This window comes from Haliaeetus leucocephalus, unplaced genomic scaffold (genome assembly GCF_000737465.1).
Source record: "Haliaeetus leucocephalus isolate CR32 unplaced genomic scaffold, Haliaeetus_leucocephalus-4.0 Scaffold92, whole genome shotgun sequence".
NCBI lineage: Eukaryota > Metazoa > Chordata > Aves > Accipitriformes > Accipitridae > Haliaeetus > Haliaeetus leucocephalus.
The window spans coordinates 7,123,285-7,142,011 of NW_010972528.1; the positions used below are offsets into that span (position 1 = coordinate 7,123,285).

Genomic DNA, 18,727 nt, shown 5'->3' on the forward strand with positions numbered 1-18,727 from the left:
ACCAAAACAAATCAATGCAAGGTTGTAACCAATGGTCAGTTGTGTTACATTTCAGAGTTCACTTGGCACAGCTAGTACTGCACGCTTTTCAATCAGATGGGATTTTGTTATTGGTGCTGTTATCTTTTCCAGCAAACTATCTTTGGGTGAAAGAGCATTTATGCCCCTTTGCTGCCCTTTCTTAGAAAAACCCACAGTTCTGAAAGCACTCTAGTCTTCCAGAACGTTTTCTGGTTTTCAGCAACAATCAGCATTAAAAAAATTGACTAAGAAACAATTCCCACCTCCCAGTCTTTCTGGCATATGCTCTACTGAAAAGAGAACAGCTTTAATTACATCTTCAAAACAAATAGCATGGCATCCCTTCTTAGATGGAATGTACACTTGTGTGTTTGCATGCGGTATAACGTAAGTCACTTGAATACATCAGACTTTGTTAACACTATAATATAAATAAGCTTATTCCTTCTACTAGACATATAAATGCCTTTTTTTTTTTTGCAGTCCATAATTATATATACATTGAAAAAGAATGATACACAAGCAGCAAAAAAGGCTTAGACTAGAACAACTCAGTGGTAACTAACCAAATTTGTGGCCTTTTCATATTTTCAATACAGAAAATTCTGCATATAAATATTTTTGGACTTTAGGAATTTTAAAAATAAACAGAACAGTACAGTTGTCACACAGACCAAACACATTTTAAAACATTTTGTTAGATTTAACAGAACACACTGTTGACAGCTAAAAAAAAATAAAATAAACCATATTTTTTAAAGAGGACAATAAGTCTAAACAACTGCTGATCCAGGGAGACAAGAGATGGACCTAATTACCATGAAGCAGTGATTCTATTCCAATTCCACAAGAAGGCAAGGCTTTCCACTTTTCTTTGACAGCTGATGTCTCCACATTCTTAGAAAGGACAACATCTCTCTAAAACTGGACAGCAGTAAGGTAATACCCCATTTTGGACTGATCAAAACTCTAGTAAAAAAAAAACCCCCTAATCATAAAGGGCTTACAACAATGGGGGATAGTTACATTTTACAATATATACTATAGACAAAATACCACAACATTTAAAATAATTAAAACCAAAAGCAAATATGTTTATAGAACAATTATGTTTTTATGTGAGTTTTCTACTTTAAAGTTCCAAAAGCAAAGTAGGTGTTTTTCAGTCACTTTTTACCTGCAAAATGGTGATCTGTACAAAACCCAACTGAATGTATTATAAATCTGGGCCCCACAGAAAGTAAAACTTGAATGTACTGACCCTTTTTTTCACTTTTCCAATTTGCTTTTGACCTTCACATTTCTCAGCAGCCGGTAAGGTCTTGTGAGTATGGTCTCATTTGCCTTCATGGAATGGAAGCCCTTTGATACAGAAAAAGTAGAAGTGGCCAGAATGATTGTGAATGATATTTTTTTACATGTTGAATTGTCTCTAGACTGGGAGAAACACAAATTGGTAGGTGCTGGGGAAATTTAAATTGGAGGCACCTAAGAAAATGCCATGGCATATGTTTCTAAAAAAGTCACTGTTGTGGGAAAAAACCCTATAATGTTAATATTCAAACCACAGATTTCTAAAACACAACAAAATGTACCTGAGAGTGTGCATATTTATATATATATATATTTATATTTATATTCTATATATATTTGCCAACATTTAAAGTGAGAAAGTATATTTTCCTCAATTCTTCCTCAAAACAAAGAACTGTGGATTTAAACAAAACAAAACCCCCAAACAACCCCTCTCCTTCTCAAACGCCCATGAATGATATTTATGGCCCAAGCGCTAGTCTAGTGATGCTTTTGAAAATCCCATTTCACATCCTCCTCTTTTCAAATGGTTACCCCAAACAGAATGGAAAGTAAGCAAGAGAAAAAACAAAAATAAAAGAAGTATATTTAAATATTACCCAGTATATAACAGACTGTACTTGTGTCAGTGAAGAATCTCCAATAAAGTCTAAGTCATACAAATGTAGCTCTGTTGACAAGTATAGCTAATATTTACTTGTAATTATTAAGATAATTTGAAAGGATGTGAACACAAACAGGCTACATGAATGCAGTATATTAAAATCCCCCCCCCCCCCCACCCCCCCCCCGTAGCACATTACAATCAATAAAAAGAAAATAAAATCTGAATAATACTAGAGGTAGCAGCTGTTTGTATTTTCTGTTATTCTGAGTATCTCTGGAGTCCAACCCTTCGAACATTGCTCCCCTGATAAAAGGCTTGTGTGCGATCAGCCGACATAGAGCAGACTGGTAAGCTAGATGTCTGCAATAGTGTTTGAAGTATCTTTCCTACTACAATGGAAGTAGTATTTGTAAAGAAGTGCGTTGACGACCTGTATTAAATCACAGCTCAAAAAGCTATGGCTGTTGCTGTTTTACAAGCCAGTTTAAAAAAAAACAAACCAAACAAACCCCAAACAAAACAAAACAAAAAAACCCCAAACCACAAGGTGTTTAAGTAAGCTATGCAGTTCCACAACATATAAATAGGGTAAGTTTCAAGAGTTCCATATAACCTCTAAAATATATGCTAGCTGAATATTAATGGAGTAACAATAATATTAATCGTAGTAATGCCTTAGTTCTGGTATCACAAGAATGCATTTCCTTCATATGGGATGATTCTTGGAGGATGTTGGTGGGATCTCTTCTATGTCTGGTAGAAGTGATGGTAGTGGTGGTGGTGCTCATGGTGGTGGTGGTGTTCGTGTCTTTGTATCATTTGTCCAACTTGGCCTTCATATAAAATGACTGTGGGCAGGTCTCTCACGTGTTCCTTTTCCACAACTGTCCCTGGAGACTGGAAGGTTTTGCACATTTGGTGATTCTCCTTTGCCCTCTGCTTATGCTTCTTGTGAACCTGTTGAGATTGCAAGGGGAGGTAAGGAAGATTCTGGCCCACCCGTGCACTTGGGGAAGCCATTGGCATGGGCGCCCCTTGAAAAGGTTTATTTCTTACTGCCCTTCCAGGATGCACAGGGGCAACGTTTTTGCCCTGGGCCTTGGGGGACCTCACAAAGTGCTTGTTTGAGTCCTGGTTCCGGAGCCTCTGTTGGATTTCTGCAATCTTGGCGTATGAACTCTCAGCCAGATTGATGTGGCTTGGATCCACCACTTGAGATTTCCTATGGTGAGCATGGAAGGTATCAGGTTCATGAGAACGGGATCTAGTCTGATTCACAACTCTGCTTGGTGGGTCATGTTTTTGAGCTGCTGGAGGAGATCCTAGGAAATAACAAGCTGAGTTAGTCATCTAGTATTTCAAAGTTTTAATTAGTAGCATGCAGTTGGCAGGAATAGCATTAATTGGCAGACTGAATTTTTCCTAAGGAAGTGAATGCAATTATAGCTGTCTAGTTTAATTACATTTAATAATTCTGACTAGTAAATAATACACACACAAATACACATGCATATCTATATAAGAGAGAATGCGTGTGCTTGTGTGCGTGCGCACACATGCACGTATAAAGTCTTTCCTTTACCTTCTCTTGGCCATCATCTATCCGAAATTCATCAAAACAACTGAGTGGAATAGTAACATCTTGGCAGAGCAGAGGGATAGGGAGGAAATCCAAATCCCTTTAATTTGGGGACAGAAACCAAAATTCCAGGTATGAACCCACATTCTCCAGTTTTGGGGTCAGTAGAGAGGACACAATGTGCTGGTATCATCTTGGGAACGAGCTCCAACATCCAAAAATCAGTCCTCGCCTCACCCACAGACTAAATTTAATAATCTAGATGTAAAGATTATTCTCCTAGGCTCACCTCCAAGTTTAGCTACACAAACAAGCACTTCAAAGCAGGCTTGCAGCACATTAGCTATTCCGTTGTGATACCACCTTCGCCAGTAATTATCTTGCAGTATTCACACAGTCCTATTCCTTCCAGTAAGTCACTACAGACAAATCACACAGGTTCACAGTTCACTGTCCCTGACACGGAACATGCAACTGAAGAAAGAAAAGATGAAAAGGTTGCAACGTAAATTACCAAATTACCTGGCCCAAACTTTGATGTGTAGTTTTCTATTCCTGCCAGATCCAAATAGTGGTTTCTCCTTTCAATGTTCTCATCAACACAATGACGATAGCACCCACTTTGCTCTGGACTGTTCTCACTCTGGTGATATCTGTTAGCAGGAAGCAAAATTACAATTCAGCAGAACTTCTTTAAAGTTGTTATCACCATCTGCAAACCAATAACTAATGGCTTCTTTGAAGTGACAAGAGTGGCTCACAAAGAAACAATGCTTGAAATTCTGGATGACCGGATTTGCTAAGTCAATAGGCCTGAACTGACTGTTCTTTCCCCTCACATAAATCGATCCCGATGTTGCAAAGCAAAGGAGGCTTTTAAATTGCATCGCACGTGCAAAACCAAATAAAAATGCTCCTAAGGTTTGTTACATTCTGTCTTAGGGCCAAAAACCTAAGTGATTCTCTAATTTGGACATGCCAAAGAAAACCTGCTGTTTGATTCATGACTGTTCCCACCACTGTCAGGAAGTGCTGGGGTAAGCCTCATGTTGGATAAACATTCATGTGTATCTGCTTCAGAAAGACAGGCAACAACACAGGTGTAGTAACTAGAGAAAGCCTAAGAAGAGAAGGTGTTGGTAGGATACCCAGAGATAACCGCTGCTTTCCAAAATACAATTAATAAAGTCAGATCAGCCGCTGGCTTCAGAATCTCGACTCCTTTTCCTGCTCAGCTTTGCAATTTTATTTATAGCAGAACTATTTCCTGAGAATGAATATCTGAAATACCATTCATTTATGAGGCAGAAAAAAATCAGGCAGAGGTTTACAGTATTGTAGCCCATAATGCCAAACAATTTATTTCAGCAATTTAAATGGATGTCAGCAGATATGAACAATATTTTCAATACAACAAATAGGATAAGCAGAAAACTCTTGATTAAGACACTGCCTGTCATTCAGATAGCTCAGTCTCTAAGACCACAAGACAGGCTTTGCTCTTTCTCTGTGTGATTGCACTGATGTCAACCTAAGACCAGAATTTGGCCTTGTATCCTACACCAGTTGCTAAATATGGGCTCTGTACTGTATGGTGCCCAGTATGCCACTTTTAGTCTATTAACACATTTCCAGGTTTCCAGAGGCTGCTGATCCCACTGAGCTTTGGCACAAACTGCTTTCCTGGTCTAGCATAGTTCAGGGACATTACAGAACTGAGTCACCCGTGTCTCTGTCAGACATAGGTCTACAATTTCTTTGATAGAAGTCACAAGACTTGACCTACCTGGAAGATCATTTTTGCTCTACTTTGATAGAGGTAGAGTCTCCTGAATGGAGGAGAGTCTGCCTGGAAAGCAGGTAAGCTTTAAAGACTCTGAGTCAGCTTTGAACTCCAGAAGTGACATGGGGTACTGTCAAAAAAGAGGGAATGTCCAGATATTCTTTATTTCTTTGGATACATAGCCAGCTCAGTACCTTTCCTGCCTCAGACACACCTTTACAGGTTGTTACACTTCAGCAGGTCAACATAAAAGATCTTGGGGGCTAGAACCTGGCTAACTGAAGTTGCCAGGCATGAATTGCCTGTGGAAACCACTGGGACTTGCACACATGTGCTGAAGACAATGCACAGTTAAACCCAGAAAAAACATCATTGGGTTTGATCCAACACAATTAAGTAACACTTTATACAGCACTGTCTGTTGAAAACTAAGTTAAAAAGGAACCTGGGTTTTTGTTACTGTAATAAATTCCATCTCTCATCAAGACAGTGAAGAAAAACTATGCCAGTACTGCCACAGCCCTGCATTCTAATAGCTTTCTTACATGCAAGATGACATTCAAGAATATTCATGCAAATATACACAGTGAAGCAATTATATACTGATGAGAGATGTGCTCCACTGTCAAAGAGAACTTGAAGTACTTCTGAGAACTGAAGCATCTGGTATCCAGCCCCACAATGCTCTCCTGCATACACATGGGAAGGACATGGGAAGACACAGGCATGCATCAACCATGCATCAACCATGCATGAAGCACAGTGTTGTTACTGGTTTTTGGTTTGGTTTGTTTTTTAATAAAAAAAGGCATCTGCTTAAGTGTTTGTGGAGTGTATGAAAGCCTCTTCTAAAATTCCCATGCTGGAGCACCATCCTGATGGCAATAAGCACACAGCAATACAGTAGGTAAGGGGAACAAAGCAGTGACAGAGCACAAGGCAGGAAAATGCAAGGACATTTCCTGAAAGCTACGCTCACTGATAGCATCAAGTTTAAGCCAGTCACGGAGAAATCACTTCAGCAGGAAAGAAAGAGCGAGAGAGAATGTGTATCTGTGGTTAAAAGGAAGATGTTTTAGAGGCTAGTGTGCATCATATTTCCCCTGTTGCGCTAAATGAAATATAAACTAGAATGGCATGAAGATCCCTAACCCACAAAGTTGCCTGCCAGTGCTCTTCCACCTTCAGTTTTATACCACAATATGCCAGGCAAGCTAGCTATGAATCCAGTTACTTCATCTTGATACTTGCATTAGCCCTACAGGTGAAAACTCGTGCCTGTAGCTTCCAGCAGATGAAAAATCTAACCCATCTATCTCCCACCTTTGGGATAAAAATATTTCTATCCATTTTACCTTGAATATTAATCACATCTTGCCTAGAATTCCTAAGTGACTGAATTTGTGAAATGTGTGCACTTCTCACAAGTCGTCATTGCTGCTTTCAAAGGCGAAGTCTCTGCATTAATATCGTGAGATACTGAGGAGCCTCAGGGAGTTTTCCTGAGGGTTAGCAATTTGGCCAGAGTGCACAAACATCCCTGCAACATACACAGTATGAATAGGACATTCTTTGTCCTGTCCACATTTAATGAGATGCAACAAAAACTGCCAGATGCTGACAGTTGTCCAATACTGATCTGCTCAGCTCAAGGTACAGATTTGTCCTGTCTAGGAAGCCTCTAACCAAAGGGATGAGAAGGGAAAATGCAGCAGAGCCAAGATTCTACCCCAACATTTGATGCCTCTGTGACTGTGGATTTAGGTGGAAATGGCTGCTGTTCATAAAACCACTACATCTGCAAAACCAGGACTTTAAGGTGGATGGGAGGGGGACTTCAAACTGAAAGGGGATTTCTGCAATAAATTATCAAACAAAAGCAGTTCATTAAATTCACAGAGGGCAAACCTTTGCTAATGGGCAGAGAGAATCTGAACACCACATCTAGGCCAGCAAGCAAAACCTTGGAGTATTCTTTAGGTCACATGGAGTGTTCTTTAGTTCACAGAAGATTTTGTACAGAGTTGCTAACAGAAGATTAGAAGTAATTTTAGTCTTTTTTTAATCTGAAATTTGACTGTACTGGGATTCACTCACTGGGATAACTTGCTAGCATTTTTACTCTATCCAAAAAGGGAGGCACAGTTTTGTTGTCATTTTTAATAAAACTGGATGCTCCTTCTCCTGATAAATTTATTAAACGAAATACATGTATTTGGACAAATATCCCTAAATCCAAGGAAAGTAAATTTGCAGCTGAAGAAACAAATGCAGCTAATGATTCAATGTCATTACTGTAGCATTTCAGCAAACACTTCCCTCTGCCTTAGCATGAAACATAAAATCCTAAAACATATCAAGCCTATACACTAAGATGACCTGTTTGGTGCAACTAATCTACATTAAAGTGCAGCAAAATTGCTTGCTTTTTATTTGTTTTTCCATCCATTAAAATACCAAAGTCAGAAAAGGAACAGCACACCTAAATGTGACCAAGATATTAACATTTTTCTTCACTGTAAAAAATTTTAATACTTGAAAAATACATTTCAAATTATTATCACATACTCTGAAGTTTAGTGCAGGTAATATCTATCAGGTAGGTAGAACTCATGATAACAGGGTAGATACACATGATTACACATTTTCAGAGGATAAAGGCCTGTTCTGGACTGGCATCCAAAATAATATTGTACATTCTGTTAGGGAAGAACTAAAACCCCCTTTTTATCTAATCTGTAGATGGCTGCAAGTGTACCTGCAGCTCTTCATAAAAGAAACCACTGTGCTTCTGCATTATTGGAAATGGATGCACTGAGTTGCACAGGTCTGGTTCCAGTGAAAGACAACAGACAGGTATTTTTTCAAGTGGTGAAATGTATTCTGAAACTTATGGAAAAAAAAAAAAATTAAATTATGCCAATTTTCCAGCAAGATTACGTTAAATATATTGGTCCTAAGCAAGCAGGTTAATTCCTACATGGGTATTACTTAATAACTAATTCCATAAGGGAGAAGTTGACCTAGAGCCAATGTGGCAGCAGGGAAGCATGGTTTCTGGCAGGTGGGAGTCAGCAGAGATGGCCACTCTGCTAAGTCACTGTGAGGTAAGAAAGAGATGAATTTATTTCTCCTACCAAATGTACAAACACACCTTGTAAGTGGAGTTGAGCCACCCCACAGTTGCTATAAGCCAGAACCACCTCAGCAGAATGGAGCATGGAGCAGGCAGCATGCTGGAAGCTCTTGCTTGTTGCTTACTCTGCAGGTCATAGCCTATGTAGACCACTTGCTGTAAAGTTGATTGTCTGCTGCTCTGCTGCAAGCTCCCTCCTTTCCTCCTTCTGCTAGGTACTGCACACCTAGTGCCAGCTCAAAGCCGCTTCCTTTAGGAGGAAAAGTGGTAAGGGGAAGCCAGGCTGGTTACGACCTGGTAAACAAGATTGTCTTAATAAAGCTTGGAGCTAATTGAGTTGACCAGTGAAAAAGATGGGCTGGAAGGAGGACAGAGAAAGGCAGGAGCTGGCCTCTAGGAAGATGAAAAGGGTTTAGGACACTTCTAGCCAAAAGGCTGTGCTATAAACTGCACTAGTAGGCACAATATTTGCAGATAGGATCTAAAAAGACACTGCATGTCCTCCAAAGAGCCAACAGAAGAAGAAAATTTGAGTAATGGGTGCTACAGATTTGCTTTTTTGTTTTAATATACAAAGTATCCACCCATGGAATCTGCTGACAGTTCCACAGTGAAAAAATCCTGTAATTCCTCTATTTTAACGTATTTTTTTAAAAAGCAAGCAAGCATGATATCAGTGGTTGAGGTTTCCTCAGAGGTACCCAGTGCCTGTCAGGAGACAGGGTTCTTTCCCCTTACCTGAGAGAAGCCCGCTGCTTCTTCTCAGAGCTTCTTACTTCTTCATTAGCTTTGCTTTCAGCTCTATGCCTGGCAGACTGCAAATCTGCCAAGAGAAAGTACATTATTCTCACATTACTGCCCTTGCTGATCAGCATAACTAACATGCTACATTGCAAATACATTTTTTTCTTGTCAGTAGATCAAGATGTAATGTATCATTTCATGTAACCTTCTCAAAAGTGCTTTTGTCTGCACAACAGATTTTAGGCAGAATAACCTTGACTGTAGGACATTAGTCAGGGTTAGGCTGCAAGCCATGTGGCAGGTTAAATGGAGCCACATTTCACACTGATATACTTGTCCATCAGGAGGGCTCAGTAGTTTGGAGCTCAATGCTGTACTAATGCATCACACAGCTCCCCAGCAGTGCAAATTTGCTTATGTCTGCACTTGACTGAGTGGATGTATATATTAAAACTGAGGTAACAAGGCTCTCCTTTTGGCTAAGGTGCCCACATTTTCTACTGAAGTATCACTTTAAATAGTTTTAAGTATTTTAATTTAGTACTACTTTACCTACTGAAGTAATTATGCTGATACAACTATTATTAGAGTGAATATAAGGTGAATAAGCCGTAAGAGTATAAGCCATAAGAGTATAAGCCATTTTACAATGGCAGATTCTTGCCAGTACAGAAAAATGTGCAATTATTATGCATAGATTCATAAAGGTTAGTTATCCTTAATTGTTTATTCTTATCCAGCAGCAGTGATAGCTATGCACTTGCAAAATCATTTTATACCACTAGACGTGTTTCCACACAAACTGAGCGCTGTGATATCAGCAGAGTTAAAGTGGTACAAGTCAAAAAGGCCTTAAATCTGCCTTGTAGTACACAAAGGCAATTATACAACATATGGGTTATTGCTGCTTCCAAAAAGAAACAATCATTCAGGAAGGGAACCCTAATTTGCTTAGGAGACACTGAAAGGAAGGTAGGCAATTTTGCACTCAAGATCATAAAGCAGGTTCATGGGGTTTAAAATACCCACATAATTATTTGCCTTTAAGTATATATTTATTTGTATTAACAAAATATGAAGATGGATTTTTAAGGGACTCTTGAAGTTTTTGGTATTTCTTCCAATAGCTGATTGCACATCCTTACCAGTATGATTTAGCAAGATACTCTTTTTCTTCTGGCTCCCATCTGGTGCCACAGTAAGTTTCACTCGCAGAGTTTTGCTGGAACTAGGAGAATGGTTTACTGATGCATCAACTACCTCATAGATCGTATGAAGCAAGCTGGTAATATCCTATGGTTGGAATGAAACACAAAAAGACACACTATTGTGAAAATGGTATGAAACCTACAGCTTTGATACTTATAACTATTTTGGCATTGGGACTATTAAATGCTGAAATATCCTCAGAAGTTACTGAAATTAAAAGAGCTGAACTTGCACAGAACCTTACAAGAAAGGATCCATTTCTCTTTTCTGTTAACCCCCATTTTTTCTAATGTGGACTGCAATATAACTCACAGACACAGAAGGGAGTCATTCAAGTACATCCATATTCTTCTTCATTAAATGGCGTAACATTTATGAAATGAGGCAAACTAGATCAAAACAATAATAAAAGCACAAGGCATTCAGGTTTCCCAAACTGTGAATCAGCAAAATTGTGTTTTGCCTTTTCTCTTCTTTGGTTTCAACAGAACCCAGGGATACCCATTCCTCCTGCACTAAAAATTGAGTTCATATGACCAAAAGAAATACAGCAATTGAAGAAAATCTTGGACATTACAGCCTTACTACTTCTTGGGATTTTATCTTGAGATAGTTAAGTGGTTGATTATATAGAGGAAAACCAGTAAGAGAAGTGGCAGAACTGTAAACCTCAGTTTTGGAAATAAAAGATGTCTGAGTGTCACTCTACCATATGCATATTGGGGTCTAGCTTATTTTGCAAAATTCAAACCATTTCTAAATTTACATTTTTGAACAGCAGAGATTATGCAGTCAGGCCTTTTACAGAACATTCTTCACACATCTGTTTGAGGGCAATGGGACATGAACAAATGCTTACATGTCTGGCTATATCAGAAAGAACAATAGCCAATTTTAATAAGCCCATTGTTTCAAAGAGAAGAAACAATGTTTAGTAGCTGGTGATGCTCAACGGTCTCTCAGGTTGATCTAATCCAGCCAGGCTCAAATAGGGTACTACCTTAAATTGCCAGGATGGAAAGGAGATCTCTTGGCTTGCTTCTTTTCCCCAAAGGGATTTCACCCAAATTGATCCTAGGCATCAACCTAAGGCCAAAGCATACTGCTCATTGCAGGCTATAAAGATTCCATTCAACATATATCTGAGATCTCCATGCTGGTCTTCCTATTCCTTGATCTGTCCTAGTACCTAAGCTCTTTCCAGATGCCTGCAAGCACAAAGGAAATATCTAAATCATCCTTTGTTAAGTCTAACTGGTTCTGAGGACTTAAGAGTCAGGTCTATAAAAATTCAAAACCTCCACAATTTTTCCTTTGCCCAGGTGTCATGTCCATAGCAATGGCAGCTCAAAGTTTAGTATGCCCTAGTGGGTCCCAGCATTTTAGTACTCAATATACAACACAGACCTCATTATTTAACCACCTTTAAATGTGACACAGAAACACTAATGTCTACTCACACAGAATTTAGGAAAACACTGACCTTATGGCCAGGACAAATGATTTCACAGTAGACAATTTTCCAGCTCAATAGGCAGAATGAATAACTAAATCCTAGAGGGTGAGACTTCGTCTTAACATGTACGCTCTCTAACTTTTCTGCACTCAGTGGAATTTCTCCAGACTTGTGAGTTCAAGACAACATATTCATAAAAAGAGAGCAGAATTTGCAGTCTCTCGTTCCCCACTGACATATTTTTTCCTACTGTTGCCAAAAAGTCTCTCTATATGGGCTGTTACTACTGTGTCAGTAGCTGCTTTCCATCCTTTTGACAAGAACCACTGTCTAAAGCTTGAACGAGGGAGAGACTGCTCAGTGACAATCTGGTGGAAACCTCAAAGCTCTTTAACACATCTCACTTCTCACACTTCTACTCTAATTTGAAACCTAGCCAGATGTCTAAATAGACACAGCCATATCTGACAGCCAGCTTGAAGGGCTGGATTTTTATTGCATCTATGAGAAAAACCCAACCAAGCAAAAACATAAACAGACAAACAAAACATACCTGTTGCTTTAAACACCCTCCATGAATTATGTTGTAGGACCCTTGTGCTATAATCCTACACCTTGATAAGCCAAACCTTCCCCTTCAGCAGAATATTTAAGCACCATATTTATTCTCAACAGGGCCTCATACGCTCAGCGGTCTGGTGAATGGAGCCTTTCCCATACATTCCTCAACAAGTGTTGGTTAGCCAACATGGCATCTTTCTACCCAAGGCTACTATCAAGAGGTTATTATTAAGTCTTTCATTCACAACAGTCCATCCCCCTTCCTTTTTTCAGCTACGCCAGATGTTTGTACAAGCTGATCATCTAGTCTATTTTAACTTCAATTGGCAAAGACAAAAAGTCTTTACTCCCACTGTCCTTTTACATGATTTTTTTCCAGTGATGAGGTCTAACTTGCTAACTGGCATACAATCTGCCCCTTGTGTTCCCTGAGGGTCTTTCTCAACAAGCCGCTTGACTCAGCAGTTTAAAAAGTACTCCCAAACGCTGCCAAGGAAGGCCAGATGCAGCATTTGTGTGACACATACTTGGCAAGTCAGAAATATGTATACATACATATCACATCAGGACAATTTACATCTCAGCTAAATTAACCCAAATTAACGTCCAGGCTCCAAGGAGTTTAAGAGGCTGCACAGAGGTATCAGGACACCTTGTGGCCTTATGCTCTGCTGCCTTAGCATTTCATCCCATGTTTAATACCCAGCTTCCTCCATGCCGAGCTGAACTGCCCTGCACTCTGGCACTGAATGAACATGGTTGTCAGACTGGATATATGCCAAGATCGAGGTTAGGGATATCCATAAGTAACCGCTTAATGTTTATGCTGATCTTTTAAATACCGACAACATTTTTATTATAGGATTCATTTACTTGTGGTCTTAATTTGAGGTTGGGAATTCTAGCAAACTGACAGTTCTGATTTGGTCAAACAAGTCTGCTTGGGTCATTCTCTACTCTGTCACCTACCAAGGTCCTGGTCGAGTAGGTACCAGCTACAAGTCAGCCTGAACCTCCTGTTGGTTTCCAGTTATAACTTCATAATTGTAACACACAAATTCCTGAGGCACCGATCTGGTAGGAATGGTCTTTGTCAAGGAGTTCTGAACTGTGACTAAAACTACCTTCTCGCAGCCTTTTTTTGGCAGCTAATATGGTAATGGCCTCTTGTCAAATTAGTAGCACTAGACCACTAAAATATATGTTATAAAATTTGTATTTTATAGTTATGTCTATATTTACCTCCAAAAGAATTTTCATCTTCCAGTAGCCTGCTAGGAGACTGAGGCAAGTTATGTTCCCCTTGAAAGCATTCCCACTGAATGTTATCTGTATTTAAATTCCTTAAACAACTGCCTAAAACCATTGAGAAAGCTTTACCTTCTACAGACCAGCTTGTGCATTTCACTGACCTCAAGAGATTTAGCATCAAAGATCAAGAACAGAAGCTAGTTAAATTTTCCTCTTTTCTGGTACACCAAACAGCAGGTCTCAGAGACCACCTACCAAAGAATCTAACTTTACTGCACAAAGGATTATGATTTTTACTAGTCACATGATTTTGCAACTGCTTTGCTTAAGACTGCTTGGCACTTCCCACACAAAAAATTTCATCCCACATTTCTCAAACTTCCTCCCTTTTTACATGAAAAAAACCCCAGGAACAGATTTTTCACTGTTTCCCATTTTTCCAAAAATATAATTTCCTTGGGTTTTTTACTGAAATGAACTTTTAAACCATTTCTAGTTAAAAATCATTGTGGATTTTTAAACTAGTATATTAAACAGATAAAGAGAAATAAGAATTAAACAAACAAACAAAATATTTCTCTCCTTTATAGCAACTGGATTATATTTAAAGGGCAAGTAGGCTGCATGAATCTAACTAACTTCTGAAGGGCTTCTAGGGTGAAGAATTTCTGCTGGGATAGCTAGATTAATCAAGTAAGAAACTATGATATTTTTCCTGAAAGAGGAAAACAAATGCTTGCTGTGTAGCATCCAAACAGCCAGCACATGCCATACTCAGATTTTATTTGTGGCTTGCTTATTGAACACTACAGTTGGTTTTTCCAGGGCTGAGGGATTTAACAAAGTTAATCTGTAATTTTTCCACATCCTATTTTATCAAGCAGGTAATACAACAAAGCATATTAAAAAGAGCAACTTTAATAGATTGCCAGAAACGCTTGCATTAGAAATATCAAAAAGCGAACAGTTAAGGCCACACATGTATGCTGCGCTCACACATGTATCTGCAGAATACTTTACAGATCTCCAGTAGGAGATTAGCAGGAATCTAGAACATTCAGAGAAACTAATTCGTCTGCAAAAAAGAACAAGAGCAAATTACATTGAAGTACTCTTCATTTCTTACAGAACTCATGTGACTGAGAAAGTCCCTATTCCAGGTATTAATTTTTTACTTCTAAGGAACATTAGTGGTACAGGGATGACCCTATTTTTTCAGTATTTCCAGTATTAGTGTAGCTTATGATCACAGGACTAGTTAGCATAATAGAGATTCTCTAAAAGAAATGAAGAGGCTTTTCCAGCAGAATTAATTTAACAGAATGAGATATTTGCACCATCCCCACCACCCCCAAAACACAAAACAACAACAACAACCACCAAACAAAAAAATCCCAATGAGTTTAATAACACTGACAGAAAACATTCAGTTTGATTGTCTTTGTAACTTGTCTGGGAGAGATGTCTTTGGCTCCTGTGAAAACCGAAAGAGAAAGTTGTATTTTCTCTTAATATTTCTCTCTGAGACAAGTCCACCCCATCTAATGGCTGAAAAGATGACCCCTCTGATACAGACGGGCACTACTCCTCTATCTGTTGGTTCCATTGCTCTTTCTGTATCATGAGTAAATACAACATTGACAAACATAGTGAAAACCAGCAAATTTCAAGATAGAGGTCAGGCTGATAAACGGTAGCCCCCAAAAAGCCAGTATCTTTTCCCAAGTCAAAGATTTGGTGCTGAATTCTGAATGTAATAACCTCAAACTTTTTCACTCATTACAGAGGATATGAGCAAAAATAACTAAAAAGGGAAAGAAAAAAAGAAAGGAAGCATAAGAGGAAAAATTGAGTATTTAGTGTAAGATACAAAGAACATTTGTAGCATTAAAAATGCATGAAGAGAAACATCAATATCAGTTCATTACCTTTCCCTCAGAAAAAGAAAAGTACAAATGTCTCATTTGTACTTTGTTTGTAGTCTGATTTTTACATACAGCAGGATGTTTTTATTGCAACATCAGCTTTGTTTGATCGCATACATTTTTGAATCATTCTTATTTGGAACCTGAAGGGATCTTCACTTGCTATCTACTCAACTACTCTAGAAGAATTTCTCTTTTTTTTACTTCTGACAAGCAACTTTCTTGTGCGCTTATTCCTGTGCAGCCACTCACCAAAGAAACTCAATTTTCCAAGAATGAATTGATTGGGGGCGGGGGAAGGGAAGGCTAGTATTTATGAAGTATAATTACATTCAGAGAGCTCAATATAAAACCCCATGGATCAAACCACATTAGTTCAATTATCCAAGTTTCAAGTCCGATTACAAATATCCGTGTGAAGATAATTACAGTGCAGCTGTCAGTTCTAAAAAGGCCTGCAGTACATAATGAATTGTCCTCTTATGGCTTATGGAATGAAGGGAAACATTATTAGCCAAGTTTTGTAATATACATGTTAGAGCAGGAAAAGTTATCTCCCACTATACCAAAAGGACTGAAAAATGGTTGTCTTCTATGACAGAAAAAGCAGTAGTTTAATAACATACAGTAATGCTAATTTTGTAATTTGCCATCCCAATAATTATGCTTTCATAATGGGTGTATCTCTTCAAGAAGCATGAATAGATCTGAATTTCTATTTATAAGGACTACGGAGTAAGTCATACAGACTCTAGGAGGAAATCAAAGTAGTATTAAGTTCTGAAGATGTTGTTAAGATCCAAAAGAAATTTCACTAAGATGGAATTTGAATGCTCTTGTGGTGATTTGTCATTGTGTAAAACCCAAGGGAAATTTTATCCAGTAACTAAATCCATATCTTATTTACAATTTTCAAACATTTTAATGAAAAAAACATTTAGTCCACTTGTAAAATTGCACCCCACCTACACATCTCTCACAAACTTAATTTAACACTGTGTATTCCTTTGGAAACTCTCTGGACATGAAATCCAATGTTTTAAACACAATGACTTTGAATCAAATGAAATGGATGTGGGTGGGCAAGTCATTTCCTTTTTCAGTGTCTCACTTTTCCAACATGAAAAACAAGAGTGATAAGTCTGACTTCTTTTTGTGAAGCACCTCAAGGTCTACAGATAGAAATCTGACTTAAGAAATTTCATCTTTCTGTTAAATCCAGCTATAAATCCAGGAGACATTAAAGTCAAATTTTCAAAGAAGGAGAAAAGGTCCACACTAAGCTTTTCTCACCAGAACACTGGACCTTTGTTTAGAAAAGCTGACCCGTTCTGAAAGCATTTTCATCAGCTCACTAAATGGCACTGGTACAGACCAGCCCTCTTCCTCAGACTGTCTGTTCTGTCCCTGATCCTGCAATGTGCTTCACATACTTTTAACTCAAAGCATGTGTCCCGTTCATTTTAACTGAAGCTATTCACATGTTTAATGTTCACCATCATTATGTCCTTTGCTGGATCAGGAGTGGAGCTGCTTAATGAACAACAGTATCAGGCCCACTATGTTGACTGCCAGTCTCTCAGGGGCTAATAGAACAAGAAATTCTATGTCATATGAAGAGACTGAAATTCCTTTTTTGTGGCCAAGATTATCTATGAGCTGCTATCATCAGTCATTCTTGCACAAACAACTCTTAAATTGCATCTGGATTCCACAGAAGACAACCAACAAGATGGATTATACAAATGGCACTGGAACAGCTTGCAAAAGAAGTGTGCGACATAACTGGGAAATGCTGCAATGGTGCATAATATTTGTTTCTATCTTTGGTCACATGTAAAGAGCTGAAAATTATCAACCTATCTGGTCCCTTGGTTAAAAGAATTTTTTTTTGGCACAGGTTCAAGCCTGAATGTAGCAACCTCTAGACCTCAGAGTAGTATAATTTTCAGTCCCTGCACAGATTTGGTTTCAGTTAAGCTGCAGTCTGTTCTTGTAGCAGGGAGAGGTAGAATTTGGCTGTAACATATTCTCTAAGTACAGTCAAATTAAGCTCTTTGGTGTACCACATAATCACAAATAATTATTGTATACATACTTAAAAGCATATTCTCGTTATGTTCAGCACATGGAACTCCCACTGACATTACTGGGAATTCCATGCCTGAATGTAAAGGACACCCATGTGTGCGGGTTTGGGTTTTGTGTGTTTTTCCCCTATTCTTTGAGAGTCACGAAAATCTTGTAATGAAGACTTAGCCTTGGGTCTTGAAAGATCTGGGTTCAATCTGCCACTAGGTTCTTGTGATACTTCAGGCAAGTTATTTCATTTTTCTGGTCTCTGTTCCCCATGTATTAACAAATACAATACTACTTCCTCACCGCAGCCCCCCTTCTTCTTGCCCTCTCTCTATATATCTCATCTTCCCATTTGAAACTCTGGACTTGACCTATAACTTTTAATCTGCGTATTCTCTTGCATGAGGGGCACAGATTTAATTTGACTATTCAAAGCACTATCAGAGTAGAGACAATGAAAAAAGCCTAGTAATGATGTTCATATACATCTTAAAAACCCTGAACAGCCACCATATTAGGCAATTCGTTCATAAATGTCAAAAGAGGTTTTCTTCAGTCTTCTAGGAGAAAATTCTGCCCTCATTTGGTGTCTAAGGCCACTGTACTTCCAGTATTTACCCTATTCCTTTCAATCACTCTTTAGTAATTTTCACAGACACCAGCATAAGAGCCAAGAGAGACAAAACCTGTCAATTTTCAGCTGCTTATCTGAAGGCATGGGAGCCAGTAAACACACTTCACAAAAAAGTCAATGACAGCACATTGCAGTAAATCTCAGTAAAAGACATTCTTCTAGAAGAAATATCATTCAGTTTGGACAGAAATAGTTCTGAAAAAGGACTGTATTCTAAACTATACATCCTCTTATTTGGCTTCTTATTTGCATGGGAAATATGACTTGAAGACATCCTGGTAATAAAAAATACACACGGGTATGCTTTGACAGGCATTCACTATGGTCCTCCAGCAAATATCATCAACGTTATTTATACTTGGAGGGAGAAGGCAGCGATCAGCCTAATATTCACAAAAACAACAGAACAGTATGGTTAGTCCTACTGG

The 18,727-nt window shown here is 38.5% G+C and overlaps 1 protein-coding gene across 1 annotated transcript in view; it reads right to left on the reverse strand.

The window, feature by feature from the left end:
• Positions 1 to 2,689: 2,689 nt before the first annotated feature.
• The window catches only part of NKD1 (naked cuticle homolog 1 (Drosophila)), a 108,135-nt gene continuing 92,097 nt past the window's right edge, over positions 2,690 to 18,727 (reverse strand). Inside the window, exons 7-10 of the mRNA XM_010585015.1 lie at positions 10,330 to 10,477; positions 9,179 to 9,263; positions 4,044 to 4,174; positions 2,690 to 3,264 (exon numbers count right to left, since the gene is read on the reverse strand). Of these exons, the coding sequence (XP_010583317.1) occupies positions 2,690 to 3,264; positions 4,044 to 4,174; positions 9,179 to 9,263; positions 10,330 to 10,477 (939 nt within the window). The remainder of the gene's footprint in view (positions 3,265 to 4,043; positions 4,175 to 9,178; positions 9,264 to 10,329; positions 10,478 to 18,727) is intronic.